At 41.6% G+C, this 15,464-nt stretch overlaps 1 protein-coding gene across 1 annotated transcript; it reads right to left on the bottom strand.

Moving 5' to 3' along the window:
• Positions 1–2,837: 2,837 nt before the first annotated feature.
• On the bottom strand, positions 2,838–11,544 carry CLEC19A (C-type lectin domain containing 19A). The gene is made up of 5 exons (XM_007434044.3): positions 11,093–11,544; positions 7,825–7,990; positions 6,081–6,174; positions 4,733–4,865; positions 2,838–3,164 (listed from the first exon to the last, which is right to left on the bottom strand). The coding sequence occupies exons 1-5, from the start codon at positions 11,181–11,183 to the stop codon at positions 3,085–3,087; spliced, it is 564 nt and encodes a 187-aa protein (XP_007434106.1). The 5' UTR covers positions 11,184–11,544; the 3' UTR covers positions 2,838–3,084.
• Positions 11,545–15,464: the final 3,920 nt, after the last annotated feature.

Below are 15,464 nucleotides of genomic sequence, written 5' to 3'. Positions count from 1 at the left end.
GCTCCATACTGAGAAGCAATAAGTACTATGGCAAGACCATATAATAGCTGTGCAGAATTCTCTTGAAGTTTTCCACCCATTCTTATTCAATTTGAAGATTTGCCTTCTTCAAGGGAGGAAAAAAATCCTCCAAATGATCATGCTTGGAATATGGTGCTCTTATACTTGTTTAGTGATAAGAACAACCAACGGAAACTTCTTTTGTGCAAGAAGAGAAACATCTGAGGAAACTGGAAAGCAGACTGGAAGTTCATATTATTGGCATCATGCAACCAGTTCCTGCACAATCCTAATTTCTCACTCCCTATTAGATCTTGAATTGTTTTTTTCCTATTTCCAATGTTTCAGCTATGAGGATATATAGTTGACATTGTACTACCATTGCACCAGGAGGAGGAATAAGAGGTTTGGGAAGATGCAAGATTTTCAAAAACACAACAATCCCAAACAAGGATTTAGAGGGATGAGATTATTTAGAGGATCTAGAAGGGTCTAGAGTTCCCTTGTCACCAGGAACCTGATGACAAGGGAACCATGAAATTTTGATTGACTGTTGCACAAGTGGAAACAGGAAGACAGGTGGGAGGAGGGAAGAGAATGCAATATCACATAGGCATCCCCTTGTCAACCTTTTGGGCCAGTTGAATCCCCTAATCCAGTGCTTCCCAAACCTGGGTAAATTACCCCAAATTGGCTAAAAGTGGTCTTTCTTTGGGTAACGACACACAAACCCATTACCCATCACAACAGGGACATTTAAATTGACTTCAGTAAAAAGGACTTTCTGACAAGCAATTCTGGGTAATGAAGGAAAAAATTTGGGAAGCACTGCCCTAATCCAAGTGTTCCAACAGGAGCTCTCCGTGGTCCTGATGTTCTATCAGGTCTTCCCATCTGTTTAAGTCTTGTTGAAGCAGCATAAACTCCAGGGGTAGTCAAAGCGGTGCCCACAGGCATCAACAGTTATCCAGAAATCTCCCCTAGTGCCCATCAGGTCACATGACTTTTTTCTAAACGTCTTTTAATTAAAAAGGAGAAAAAGCCGCTGTGTTGAAAAACAAAGCCCAAGGACCTAACGTCACATCTATTCACCAGAGTTGCTTTGAACCCCAATGAGATGCTAGAGAGTATTTGGTGGAAGTAAATTCCCCTTCTAATCAATGTTTTTGTAGCATAGTGGCATAAGAGTTTTGCCCTTCACTTTAAGCCATCACTTGCTTCGCTATGATTTCTTGAACAAATCACAAGGGGCTAAATATGTACACTGCACTAAGCCCTAAACCATGGTTTGCAAATCTAAAGGCTAAGCTGAAGCCAAATAAGGCACATTGGGCTCAGAGAATGTGTAAACTCAGCTCCACTACAAGGCCTGAAGGATGTAAACAGTATTCACATGTTACTCCAATTTCAGGGCGATTGTCACTCAGTTAAGGAAATCTCAAGTCAATCATAAGAATTTTAACTGAATGACTAATCTGCATATGAAAGAAATCCACAAGAATTCTAGAAGGGCATGTTTCCTTTGCTTGCTGACAATGTGCAGATGTACCATCTGAGAGAAACAGAAAACGCCTCTCTTAAAACAGTGCTTACCACCTGTCATTTGATAAAAATAGTTGCACTGAAAATATGTTTTCTTAAAATCAAGGCAGCTTCTCTCGCTGATCCAAGCCTGCTTAATTGATTATCTAGAAATGTAGATAAAGTAGCCTGAATATTTGTTTTCTGTGGGGTGGGAGGCTCTCTTAACATTGCACAGGGAGGGATAGCGCAAAGCCTTTGAAATTCTTCCTGGTGGACCCTGTGATCCTCTGCCTAATCTCAAGTGACAGTCTAATTTTGAAAGCTAGCTCTGCAGGGGATCAGCTCCATGCTGATCTAGCAGCCCATTGGATGGGGGGGGGGAGAGAAAAGGAGGGGGAAAAGGGAAAGGTCAGACAAAAGGTGAGGAAGGAAGGAAAAACAGAAGGAGAAGTTAAGTCAAGGGGGGGCAGAAAAAGAAAGAAAAAAGGAGAAGAAAAATGAAGATGTGACTACCTTCTAGCAACATACACATCCTAATTAATCCTCCCCTCCTGGAAATGAGGAGCTCCTCAAAGGAGAGGGGGAGCCTAAATTAAACACTCCTGATTCCCAGTTTCTGAAGTTTTCAACTTTACTAGATTAGTCGTGTTTTTCCCTCTGCATCAACACAGGACTACAAACTTGTTTTTTCAAGGGGCAAAAAAGGAGGGAAGAGAAGGGAGAAAGGAAGCAAGAGGCCACATCCACACGACCCCTGTATATCTAAATGTCCTTCTCACTTTCTTGGGGACAGAAGTGCCCATTTGGGAGAGGGGGAGATGAGGCTCCATTGGAGTGCGGAAGGAGGGGGCCCATTTCCAGGAGGAGTGGGTGGAGCCAGAACAAAAGCTCAATTTTTTTCATTGATATTTGTTTCTGTCCCAGTTGTCTCTTTAATACATTTCTGCTTCTGTCCCATTGAAAATGAGAATGCAACCAACACCCTTCAGGGGCCCCCAGGCAGAGAGATGCTGAAGTTGCCCGTACCAATTTCAAAGGTATGTTTTTGGAATGCAGACTTTTAATGGGATTCCTATATCAGTCTAAAGTTGAGCTTGTGGACCTAAAAAAGGAAAGACACGTTATTTTTCCAGTCAGAGGAGTTAGATTTTGCCTCCCCCCCGTTTTTGCTCCTGCATATCTTTAACCCCAAATTAGTAATCTAGTAGCATCTTTTCAGACTAACACATTTTATTAAAAGGCATATGCTCATGAAAGTCTTTTAATAAGACATAAGCTCACGGAAGCTGATGCCTTTTAATGAAATATGTTAGTCAGAAAAGGTGCAATCTGATTCCTCCTGGTTTTTGGCTGCCGTAGACTAGCACGTCTCTCCTCCTCCAATATTTTTAGCCCCAATCCAAGAATGATCTCTTGCAGAAAGCATGAGTCAGTGCGGCATTTGGTGGATGATGCCTAGGAGAAGAACAAAATAAGACAACACCAAAAACAAACATCCATTTCACTCCAGCTGATTGTTCTGAATTCAGATGTTTTATTTCTCCAGGGCAGGAAAGCCGGCTAATCAGCTGCCAGGGATGGGATCTTACACACAAATGGAAATTCTCGGCTACAGCTATTGTCATTCCAAGACCGTAAAGCTGTAAAAAGAAAAAAAAAGGGGGGGGGAGAGGAGAAACAGACAGGGCTTCCACAAACATAGGGCTCTGACTCTTCAGTGGTTTGCAGAAGTGATTAATGGGTCACCCATTAATGGATCATCCATCAACCATGGGTGACTGTAATGAATGATGGCTTCCATTTATTGATATCTGTAGGTCTGCAAACATACATTTTGTATGTTTTTGTTTCCTTTTTTCCCCCTTCTTTTATAAGGTGTTTTCTTTTCTTTTTGTATTTAGTTAATATAACATATGAAAAAAGAAAGAAATGGCTTGAAACACTGCTAGTGGAAAGCTAGCTTAAACTTCAATCAGCAGCAGCTTATGTTATGTGAAGACACACTATATCAAATAAGGATGCCATAAAAACTACACTTGCAGACTTCCTAATGAACTAGCTATCTACCTGCAGAGACAGTCCATATTATCCATTTAACTAGTTCCCTATAATAATATTGATAGATTGCCTGCACAGAGAAATCTCCAATGTCAGGGAGACATCTCCCAATCTAAGCTACTTTGTCATTTTTAAGATCTCCAGAGCTTCTTTGCTGCCCACTTCCCACCATTCTCCTTTGGGGGCGTGTCTTTTTAGAGTGTAAATCTGTAGGCAAACAAGTGTACAACTGTAACACAAGCAAGGTTCCAAGTCTTCATCAGCTTGGATGCACAGACGCACTGAACTGAGAAGGAGAAGTGGGTGTGTTGAAAGGACAATTGTGCACTAGGACCCCACCTCCAGCAAGGGCAGTTCAATGCCCAGTTTAGACCTCTGGAAAGTCAGGCTCCTGGACCACCCCATTTCCACAAGCAGCACACGACCAGAGACCCAACCTCGGTGTAAGGGGTGAAGTTGGTGAGGCAGAAATCTCTGGTTCTCATGCCAGAGAAAGCTGTTTGTAAACAACAGACAGATGGTGGAAACGTTCAAGGCCAGCAGAGAAGGAGTCACATGGCTGTTGACTCAAAAAGGTGGGAGGAGGAAAGCCAGGGTTCAAAGTTCAGGTCTTGGGACTAGCATACTTCAGAGCCAGGATTCTTGGGGGTTCTTTGATGGAGAAATTCTTGTATGTGTGGCTTTCTACTTCACTGCAATAAATTTACTTCTCTAACCTTCTCAAGTCCGTTTGGGAAACATGGACAGGGGAAGAGTCTAATTGCCTGGATATCTGATGTGCAGATGCTGACAAGAATGATAGTTGAGGCTGGGGTGGAGTGGAGAATTAGCATGCTTGCCTAACTTTTTCCAAACTGGACATCTTCCAGGTGTGTGAGCTTCCGCTCCCAGAATTCTCAGCAATGGCCACGGTGGCTAGGGAATTGAAGTCCATCCAACTGGAATTTGCTCAGGTTGAGGAATATGGGCATAGAGCTTTCCCCACTTCCCTTTTTGTCTGCCCTCTTTCTAAAGCTTCAAGACCACTGCTCTGGACTGTCCATGCTCCCACACAAAAGGAGAATCCTAGCTTCTTCTGCCCAGATGTTGCTGCTGGCAGAGGGTTTTCGCTTGGGGAAGAAGGCATCTTGGAGAATCAGATGCTACCTACCACTGCTGTATCTGTACCAGATCTGCACACAGTCTTCCTCCTCTGGTTTAGTGTGGATCCCATCATCCGGTTGACTGCCATCCCAGTAGTTGTAGTCATATGGAGATCCATCTGTCCATTCAAAGTTGCTCTCCTGCCAAAGAAATCACTGGAGCTTTAGCCTTGGGGCAGAGATGGGCAACTGGTGGCCCAAGGGTTCTATGCAACTCCAAGGCCTCTAAAGGGGAGCTTCTTGTCGAAAAGCAAGGACATTGTTTCCTGCCACTTAGAGGCAGGAACACAAAATGTGAATGTGAGACCAAAGCCAAAATAAATCGGTTTGAATAAACAGTCCAAAGACTACTTGAAAGTAAGACTGATAAGCCAACCAAATCCAGCACAATCAGACTTGCAAGATTATAGCCAATCTCAATAAAAATACTTTTAGCCTTCCCGTGGAGTTGATTCCTGGTCTGGTCTACCTGATGGGTCTGACAGGTAGCTAAAATAGAAGAGAATATATGTAGCTCAGGGTTGAATTGTGGAGCCCTTGGGGTTCTCTGAGCTTGGTTGTTTTCCTGGAGACGTTTCATTACCCGGCTAGTGCTCCCTTCTAGTACTGAAGATGTTACCTAGCTGGGTAATGAAATGTCTGCAAGAAAACAACCAAGCTCAGAAAACCCCAAGAACTCCACAGGTAGCCAAAATCTGGCAAAATGTGATGGTCTGGTGAGATTTCAGTACCCCAACTTCCTCTACTAATTTTAGGATGAGGACGAGGCCCCAAGCTATGATGGGAGATGGAGATGGTGCTATGATGCCCAGCACCCAAAATGGTTGCCCCTCTGTGGACCTGATGGTAACACCTCAGATGGAGGGAGGGAGGCCTTTTCAGCTGATGTTACCATCCAGCTTGCCACTGAGCCATTGTTTCAAGATTCAACGTGGGAGGAAATTATAGATATTCAAATTAGATTCCCGTTCATGCTGCGATACTTTTGGAGTCTGTGTTTAATCACAATCTTCAGACGTTAATGTAAGAGGAGGTTTCAGACACTCAACCTACTATTATACCCGCTACAGCCTCCTTCAGATGTCTCTTGCTTTCTCCGCCCCGTTACGTCTTCAGACGCTGAACAAATTCAACTTCTGCGGCTTCAACACACTGGCTGTTCTTTTCCCCCCTCACCTCCCTCCAACTTTCCTTTCGTTGATCATGACTAATGAAGAATTTTGCAGAACTCAACAAGTTGGCATCCTATGTTTGTGGTGTTCCCGAACAAGCAATCTTCTCCTTATACCCCAACCCCTTCTTTTGGGGGGGATAACTTGAATATTATTGCAAACAAGAATGAAATAGGTTTCTTACCTGTCTGAGATCATTCAATCCCACCCAGATATCCATGGGTATACCAGGCACCCTGCTGTTTACTAGGTCATAGACAAAGACATTCTCTTCCCAGCTGCCAGATAGACATAGGACATGAAAGTATATTATATTGGATAAATTATATTGATAGCTAACATTAATTGCAAATTAATAAGTAAAAACAACATTATTATTTAACAAGTTCAGTTTTCTAATTCTTAAGGTTCAAAAGGATACTTAAAGATGCTGGTCCATATATGGACATCAAAAGGTGAGTTTACTGAAGATGCTGTCACTCTGTACTTTCTAGCCATAAATGTAATATAATGTAATATAAACGATAATATAAATATGTTTAAAGTATACATGCGTTTTGATTTATTTTTATTTATTTATTTGTCAAATTGATATAGCCGCCCTTCTCATAAACAAGTCACTCTGGGTGGCGTACAACAGGCTAAAAAGCAATTAAATTAATAAATAATAGAACTATTATTATTATTATTATTATTATAAAAAAAGCATTAAGAAGCTATAAAAAACAAAGCTAAAAAAGAAGAAATATAGGTGAAGAGATGTTAATAATAGGGGAACCACCTCAATAATCCTCCACTCTCCTGGGGTCCCCAGGCCTGAAGTCACAACCAGGTTTTGAGGGGCCTTCGGAAGGTCAAAAGCGATGAAGCCAGCCTTACTTTGGGGGGAAGGATATTCCACAAAGGGGTGCCACAGGAGAAAAGGCCCACCGCCTAGGACCGCCAAAGGTAGCTCCTAGCGGATGGGACCCGCAGCATGCCCTCTTTGCTGGATCTGGTGGGACAGGCAGATCTCATCAGGGAAAGGCAGTTCCCTCAGTTAACCCGGTCCCGTGCCATATACGGCTTTAAAGGTCAAAACCAGCACCAAAACCAGCTTCTCTGTGTTATACAAACATATATATATATCTGTTTAAAAAGGCTGACTTTCTCAAGTCAAGTGTGATTCCTGGTGATTACAGGAGCAGAGTCATGAAGTGTCCTGGGCAACAGCATCAAAGTGGTTTGCCTTCTCTTGGGACTTTTATTCCAACTTTTCAGATTAGCCTACCAGCCTGATTTCCTGGTGGCCTTCCATCCAGGCAATGGATGGAAGGCCACCATTAACCGGGTTCAATCCTGCTTAGCCTTTTTTTGAGATCAGCCAAGGTTGGGCATTTACTGCCACTCACCATATACATATCTGTTGCAAATCCTCAAATACTAGTTCCTCATCTAGTTCTAGGAAGAGAACTAAAGAATGCAGTCCATGTTTCACCCATATTCTCTGGTTAAATGATTCCCTTGCTATTTTCAACATTTATGGGCATTCAAAAGTTAATTTAGCACGATTGCCGCATGCCATGCCTCCTTGCTGAGTAATGTGGTAGGATCCAAAAGACTTACACAAATGATTGGATCTTCCCAGAGACACAATCATATTCAATACAATATGTCAATAGTTTGCTATGCAAAAATTGCTTGCTTTGGAGAAAAGAACGCTCCAGGGACATAATTTAAAGATGGGGGGTGGGTAGCAGATTGTACCCTTTTTGCTCCTATGTTGAAAACCCAACTCAAATTCCCAGGACACATCCTGACCTATCCAGTGCTATCATAAATCCTTGTTATGAGGCATTCCCAAATGCTAGGATCTGTATGAAGAAACTCGTCAGCCATAAAACTGGACAGCAGCAAACGCAGATGGTACCCCATTCGCGGATTCTTACCTGTGAATAGATGCTAATTTGGCTGATTTTAAGCCGATAGAAAACTCCGCACAATACAAGTCAGCTTCGGCCCAAGTTTTATTGATGGGAAAATATCGATAACAGTAGCCTTCATATTCAGTCCAGAAGAGAGGGCAAGAATAGGACAAGATGGGTTCTGGCAAAGCTTGGGAGAAAAGATGGAACATTTTTTCAAGGCACATTTTTCAAAGTTTTTTCGTCAGAGAGTTGCTATTTTGGGAGGTAGGCTTGTCCTACCTCTTGTCGGCTTTGCGGAGTAAGCCAGATAGGAATCACAACCACATGAGCTAATTTTACTTTATTGTAAAGCTAGATTGACAGAAACTTGCAAATCTGAAAGGACAATTCTCCCGCCGTCTCCTTTACACCCTGAGAAACTAGAAAGGGTCTCTCCTGAGCCTCTTGCTCCACCCTCTATCTAGCTGTGGGCTATGCTGTCTCTTATCTGACTGTTCCCTTGGCAGCATCTCTTGGCCCAGTCTCCCAAGATCTTTCATACCGTCACATCTCTGCCATGTTTGGGTGGGAATCAAAAGGATTGTTAAGGTGACTTTAGAACAATCATTGGCTACGTCTCCCTTATTCAAGGATTATAGACTTTTCTTATATGGGGGATGGCCAGAAGAATTCTTCCATGCCCTAATGAATCATTTATCATTTATAATAATTTTAATGAATTTATCATGATGGACTGTCGAGATGAGTTGTTTCAAGAGACCAAAAAAAAAAGGACTTTTGAACAATTTGATCAACATTTGGGGGCTTGTTTTATGATGCGATTTTCCAAGCCTTCCCCCACTCTCCACTCTTCTTTTAAAGTTCATAGTGTGTTGCTAGTGACGTAGTTTACATATATAACTTTTTCCTGTGAGCTCGATCGTTTTACCGCTTTATTGTTTTATGGTTGTTTTATAGTTTTACTGTTGTCATGAGCCACCCAGAGTTGTTTAAGATGGGCAGCCATATAAATCCATATATATACAGTGTGTGTGTGTGTGTGTGTGTGTACACACTATATATATAGTAGTTGCTAAATACATTTGCTATCAGTTTGGGGAAGCCAGGAGATTACAAGGGTCAAGAAGCCGTTCTATCTCTTAAACCACAAGTATTGTTGTCTAAAAGGACAAGGGCCAGCTGTTGTGTTTATACATCTGAGCTTGCAGGAGAAGCAGGAGGAAACCAAAGATAAAAATTCTCCAATCCGCAGATTAGATAAAGCTGCCACTTGCAAGATAAATCTGCCTGCATTTTCCAAGCCCAGCTCTTTGGTTTTGTGATGGCCATAGCTCAACGGCTGAAGCCAACTTGGAACACAGAAGTTCCCAGGTTCAGTTCCACAGTTCTCCAGACAAGGGTGGGAAAGCCATCTGCTGCTGATCAGCATTGACAATACTAAATGGGCTGCGAGGATTCAGTCAGGCCACGGTAGCTTCTATTTTTTAAATATCAAACAGCATGTCACTGGATTCAAATCCTAGTCAGAGGTTTCTACACTGTCCTCCACCCCTCGGCATCTCTGCATTCCACTCCAGAAAACAGTCCTCAGATTCCAAGCTGGAATAAAAGGGAAGTTATCTGAACGGTTTGGCCTTCTGATTTTCAAGCCCCAGTTATCCCAGTAGGTAAGGCTAATTCAATTAACTCTGGTGTGCAAAAGGTGCCCCCAGGAATTTCAGGGCTGAATGTGCCAGAAGAGAAGAAGTAAGCAGGCTGATCTCTAATTAGCACTTGTCTGGTTAAATTGTCAATGGTCTTTAGAAAGGAAGCCATCAGGCTTTGAACTCAGAGGGGATGTTAATCAAAAAGGACGTATGTGCCCTTGGACCAATTTGCTGGTGGACCCTGAAAGGGTGGGGGAAGAGAAGAGAAGAGAAATGGGGGAAGTTGGGGTCATGGCTTTGGGGTTGAGTAGGGGATAAGGGGCAGCATTCTAGCTAGGAAATAAAATACCTTCCAGACCTGTTACCTTCATAATTCAAACTAGGAGAGCAAGAAATGTCCCAGAAAAGAAAAATCTAGAAACTTTAGCAAGGAGGAATAATCAAGATTCACTTTCCCTCCCTGAGTCCAATGCTCCATTGAAAAAGAAACTTGGAGAACTCCTTCCCTTTTAGTTTCTTTTCCTGGATCTTCATACAATGTGTGTTCTACAGACAAGGTAAGGAAAATCTGTTCTGTCTGGCTTCTGTAATACTTTCCAACCCCTTCATGAGCAGTCGCCATAGGAAATGCCTGTATTTCCTTCTATGTAACCAAGTCACGTGTGTGTGTGTGTTTCTCTCACTATGTCATGGATCTGTGCATTTGGGTGTATACAGGATGAGTGGCATACACTCCCCTTGGGATCATGTGGCCAGAAAGGATGGGTGCTTAGAATGGAAAAATTGGCATCTTCCATAGGGTACATTGGGGAAATTATCTGGGATCTTTCTTCTCTGCAGACCCCAGCCAGATCCAACTCATTTTCAACCTCCCTCTTTCTTTCCCTGGCTTCTCTATCCACACTAAATGTAGTCACATTCTTTTCTATTTCCAGGGAGTTATCTTGCTGACGGTCAGACGGATGGACAGAATCTGAGCCCCTTTAAGAATAAGACCCAGAACGATTATTTAGGGTTCAAAGTTCTTCAAACAAAGCAATAAAAAAGTGCAAGCTTAATAAACAAAAAGATAATACAAGATACTACGCGAGAAAAAATATGAAAAATAACCACACAGAGAAAGTGTTCACAAAATACATTTACCCAGGTCAGTTAAATACCTGTCCACTGCATTCACCCAACATGCTAAACTTGGTCAGTTTTAACCTTGGTTAAGTTTTTCTACAGCTTATTGTTGTGCAAACCTGTTTGGTTTGTTTATGATTCCATTTATTGTGCAAGCCTAGATAATAATTTAACTCAGCAGGAGACTTGTGTGAATGCAGCCACAATTGGTTTGATCAATAAGTGCATTTTTAGCCTTAAGGAGAGAGACAATATTTCAAAACAACCATACATTCAATATTTCTATTAAAATAGACCTCCGTCTAGACAGGAAATCTATTAGGAATGGCTTTGTGGACCTATAAGTAAAAACTGGGAACCAAGGGGAAATAAAACACTCTTTAACCAATGGAGACTTTTGCTTTGATCAGTTTTTCAGCCAATGCTGAAATTGTCACACTAGATTCACCTCCCCATCAAAGCACTAAGGGTTAGGGTTGCCCTGGTTCGGATTGGCTGAATCAAAAAAGTCAACTCACCTTGGCTTATTTTAATATTGGTGTGCGGGAATGTATGGACTGCAAGGAGGACCGCAGACAGAGCTGCCCAGAAATTCCACCGGAGGATCATTGCTGACTTCTCTCTCCAGAGCTGCAGAAGGCGAGCAGTCCAACCCCTTCCTTCGACTCCCCAGGAATTTTCAAATGCCACTGAAACTCCTGGAGCAGCTGCAAAGAAGTTTTGCAGTCAAACTTTCCCGTCTGCAAGAACAAAATTTCTTAACAAGGTACACCAGCCAAGATCCTCACTCCATAAAACTACTCACGGCTTCCCCTCCTCTCTTTCAGACACACACACAGACACACACACAGACACAATGATCCAGACTCAGGCTGTTCCAAACATACTGGAGCTAAGCTAAAGAACTCACCCAAAGCTATAACAAGACTTGTTTACAAATACATTCTACATATATATTTCTTATTAAAGAATTTTTAACAAGATAAAAGCAATACAAATATAAGAAAAGAAACGAAGAAATTAAAGAATAGTGAATAAGTAAGAAAGGAAATGGAAATGGAAATAGAAGTGGAAAGGGAAAGGGAAAGGGAAATGGAAATGTGAGGAAGGAAGGAAGGAAGGAAGGAAGGAAGGAAGGAAGGAAGGAAGGAAGGAAGGAAGGAAGGAAGGAAGGAAGGAAGGAAGGAAGGAAGGAAGGGATTATAAAGAAGCAGCTAATTGTCTAATTGTCAAACCCATAAATCAAAAATTCATTTTTTTCTTTTTTCAGCAAAAAGTCCATAAGGGGTTTCCACTCACTAATAAATATAATTGATCTTTCTCTAAGTAAACAAGTTGATTTTGCCATCTCTGCTAGTTCAAGTTCTGGTTTCAGTTGAATCTTAATCTTTAAAATTCTTTATATCAGTGTATGTATTTGAACCCAAAATTTTCTGGCTTTTTTACAAGTCCACCAGGTGCTTACAAATACATTCTGAAAGAAGCTAGTTAGCGACTTATAAGACTGGGTTTTGAAAACATTGGATTGATATTTATTTCCTTTCTTCATTCGACTGACGTTTTGTCGTTCCTCCAGTAGCAAAATACAGCATACATAGCACCCCCTTTTCCCATTTTCTCCCTCATAAGTTCAGGTTTCCTACAGTCATTGACCAATGTTTTCTGCAAATCTAAAACGATTAAGTACTAAGGCAATTAAGAGCCAAATGAAAAGGTAAAATAGATACATGAAGGGCATAAAAAGAGTTTAAGTACCATCCTTCAGATCCTACAAGGGGAATAAAATATTAAAAAGAAATAAGATGTAAACAATAGCATATTAATAAAATATAATCATTTGGGTATGAAGAGCTAAATTAAGAACCTCGGAAATATGAGTACGTTCAGAAAAAAATTATAAATCACAACCTCCCGGAGTATCACAATTGATAGTGAGATTTCATAAGATGAGAAGAAACCGATCAATGGGGCAGGAGGAGCTCTTACACCATCCTCTAAGCGAGCATGGTGAATTAAGGAATGCATTTCTATGTAAAGGGTTCCATATATTTGTTTGCCCAGGCATAATGTCAGGCACAGAAGAAAGATCAATTCACACTGAACATTAGCCTGAAACATCTTTCCAGACGGGTCATCCGAGAGATTGGGCTGGAGTGTGTTTATTTAAAATTTTCAAATGACAGGGATAAAGCAACAGATGTCTTTCTGCTTCACGGTCCCTTGATACTTTTCCTCTGCTTTTATTTTGAGTTAACCCCTGTTATCTACGCAGTGTTCTCTGCAGCCTTAAATTGCACTTATACCAAAGGCATGTGGGTGATTTAGATGCAAAGGAGGGGAAAAAATCGCAACGTAGGATTAGATTGTTATACGATGGTCAAATCTGCACCAAGATGGACAACTCATGTCTCTCTGTAATGGGGGTGGGGTCTCTTGTTCTCCTTAAACTTTGCTTCTAGAACTTCAGCTTGTTAAGAGATCTGGCTTAAATTCCTTCCTTAGTGCTTGCTAAATTTCTCAGTAATTACATTAGCAAGAATATTCCCCCATAAGATCCCTCATCTAGTTTGACATAATATAGGTTGACCATCTCAGTGCACCCTGAGGCCACAGATGTGCATAAAACATAAACCTTTGGACTGGATGATTTTGGCAGGGAGGGTGGCCATGTATTTTCTTATAGTTGACAGACTGTAGCATGACTGCGCCAAAATAAGGAATTACAGCTCCCCCATGTCAATAACATTCAGACCTCCAACTGGAATGAAAGAGGACCCTGCCATGGCCCTTATAAAGACTGAGAATTCTTCTGCTGCATCTACAGATGTTTTGGGAAGATAGCCAACAAGCAGGATAAACCAGAAATGTGCTTGACTCATGTAGGTATTATACATTTGATCTGTTAAAAATTACAAACTGTTGTTAAAACTGGTTTGGAAGGAAGGGAATCTGAACTTTGTATAAAGCTAGCAATTGAAAAGTTGGTTAAGCTTGGCATGAAAAGGTAGATTACAGATTATAGATCAATAGATTATAATCCTATTATAAGAGAGTTAGAGTGACTATGAGCAAGGCTATTCTGAATCTGCAAAATCCAAGAAGCAGAACCGGTTCATGTCACAAGACCCTCAGTTGTCCCAGAACAGGAAGAGCTATGACGAAAAAAGATTTTCAAGGGCAGCATTGGACTGATGCCCAAAGACAAAACTAGTAGGCCTAACACCATCATTGTGGCTTGAGTCTTCAGAAGGAGCGACCTTCATCAGCAAGTGAAAGGTGATGCTAGTTCAAGGGCCGACCCCCTGAGCTGCATCTAGAGGCCTTGAAAGTTCAATCCCCAGCCAGTCTAAGTATGGTTGGGGAAATTCTGCTTTGACTCTCTTAAGCAATACTGCAAATCAGCATCAACATCATTGAGCTACATGCAACATTGGCTTTTCTCAGTAGAAAAGCGCCTGATCGGGATAGCTAAACCAGGAAGTGGCGCTTTGGATGAACTCAGCCAAAAGGCAAGTTACCCTACCTGAATATCTGTTACCATTAACAGTTCCTGGATCCATTTGTTCTGAGAAACTCAAGCTCATCCACCTGGGCTTTGTAGCTGATCCCTTATCTAGGAAGTACTCAGACCTTTTCATATCCATGTTCCCAACTTCTTATCGAAAACCATTTCACTGGTTTCAATATCGCTGTTTTAGAAGCTGTTCATACTAACCTTCAGCTCTGCCAGGCGTAGATCTTGAATTTTTAAACCCACCTGCTTGGAAGATGCAAACGTGTCCCAAGCGTGGTCATGTAGAAAGAAGCCTGGGTTGCAACTTGCACCGACGACCTTGGGCTTTCTATAGGTAGAAGCAAATCTGATAGAGAATATTGCTGTCCTGAGCCTGGGAAATGAAGGAAGAGGAGGGCAGCTGGAGAATGGGTTGCACTGGACATGTTCTAGTTAAGGATTCTGGGAGTTATGGTCGCAGCGTGTCTGGAAGAAGCATTGCAAGAGAAGACTGTGGTGTACCATCTTCATTTCTCTGGGGGGAAATGTGCATTATAACTGAAATGCTAAATATACTGAGGAAACTTTTGGAAGCTGAGACATAGCAATTTTGTGGGGAAGGCTCATTCCCCAAAAACTGGGAACGTCCAGGATTTGAAACGTTGCATTTTTCTTCTTCTTTTTTAAGGTGATTTTAAAAAGATCCTGATACCGTATATACTCATAAATACGCTGAGAATTTTAGGTGCCAAAATGGACCCCCAAAATTGGGTTCGGTTTATCTGCGAGTATATACAGTAATATTTTTTTAAAGTATCCATATATCCCATTATATACTTGGATACATGCCCACTTGGGGAGAAGTCGACCCTCAAATTTTTAACCAAAATACCATGAAAAATGGATAATCTGTGGATTCTCCACAGGTAAGCTAATGGTGAAAATTAAAACATACAAAAATTTTGAAGGTCGGCTTATCTGCAGGGAGCGCATTTTTCACGGTAGTTTGGTTCAAAATTCGAGGGTCGGCCCATACCCATGTGAGTATATATGATAAATTTATTTTAGGACATTTTAGGGGCTTCCCTCTTGAAGTGGTGGAAAACTGTACAGCCAAACTTTAGCCACATAGCCAGAGAGGGCTCTTGAGCAATCGAAATTAGAGGTTCAAGAAAATCCTGGGAGCAAATCTTAGTTATCTTGGCTAGATCCTAACAAAGGATTTCTGATGACAAAAAAGCCCCATCCGTACAGACAGAAGTATCAGCAACACTGGGGGAAACCAAAGATTTCCAGCAATCTAAAAAATAAAAAATGAAGGAAAACCTAGGCACCCCCTCCCATTTCCCCAGTATTAGGACTGCGTGTACTCAACAAACTTGGAATGCTGGCTGAGA

Source organism: Python bivittatus, unplaced genomic scaffold (genome assembly GCF_059951505.1).
Source record: "Python bivittatus isolate LINGU-HERP-01145 unplaced genomic scaffold, Pbiv_v1 ctg000560_np1212, whole genome shotgun sequence".
NCBI lineage: Eukaryota > Metazoa > Chordata > Lepidosauria > Squamata > Pythonidae > Python > Python bivittatus.
This window is presented reverse-complemented; position numbering and strand designations above follow the sequence as displayed.

Excerpts from the sequence above, each read along its gene's own strand:
- CLEC19A (XM_007434044.3), bottom strand. The coding sequence starts at position 11,183 with ATGATCCTCCGGTGGAATTTCTGGGCAGCTCTGTCTGCGGTCCTCCTT. Across the intron at positions 7,991-11,092 it reads CAATATTAAAATAAGCCAAG|CTTTGCCAGAACCCATCTTG; the intron begins GTGAGTTGACTT and ends TTTTCTCCCAAG. Across the intron at positions 3,165-4,732 it reads CTGGTACAGATACAGCAGTG|CTTTACGGTCTTGGAATGAC; the intron begins GTAGGTAGCATC and ends TTCTTTTTACAG.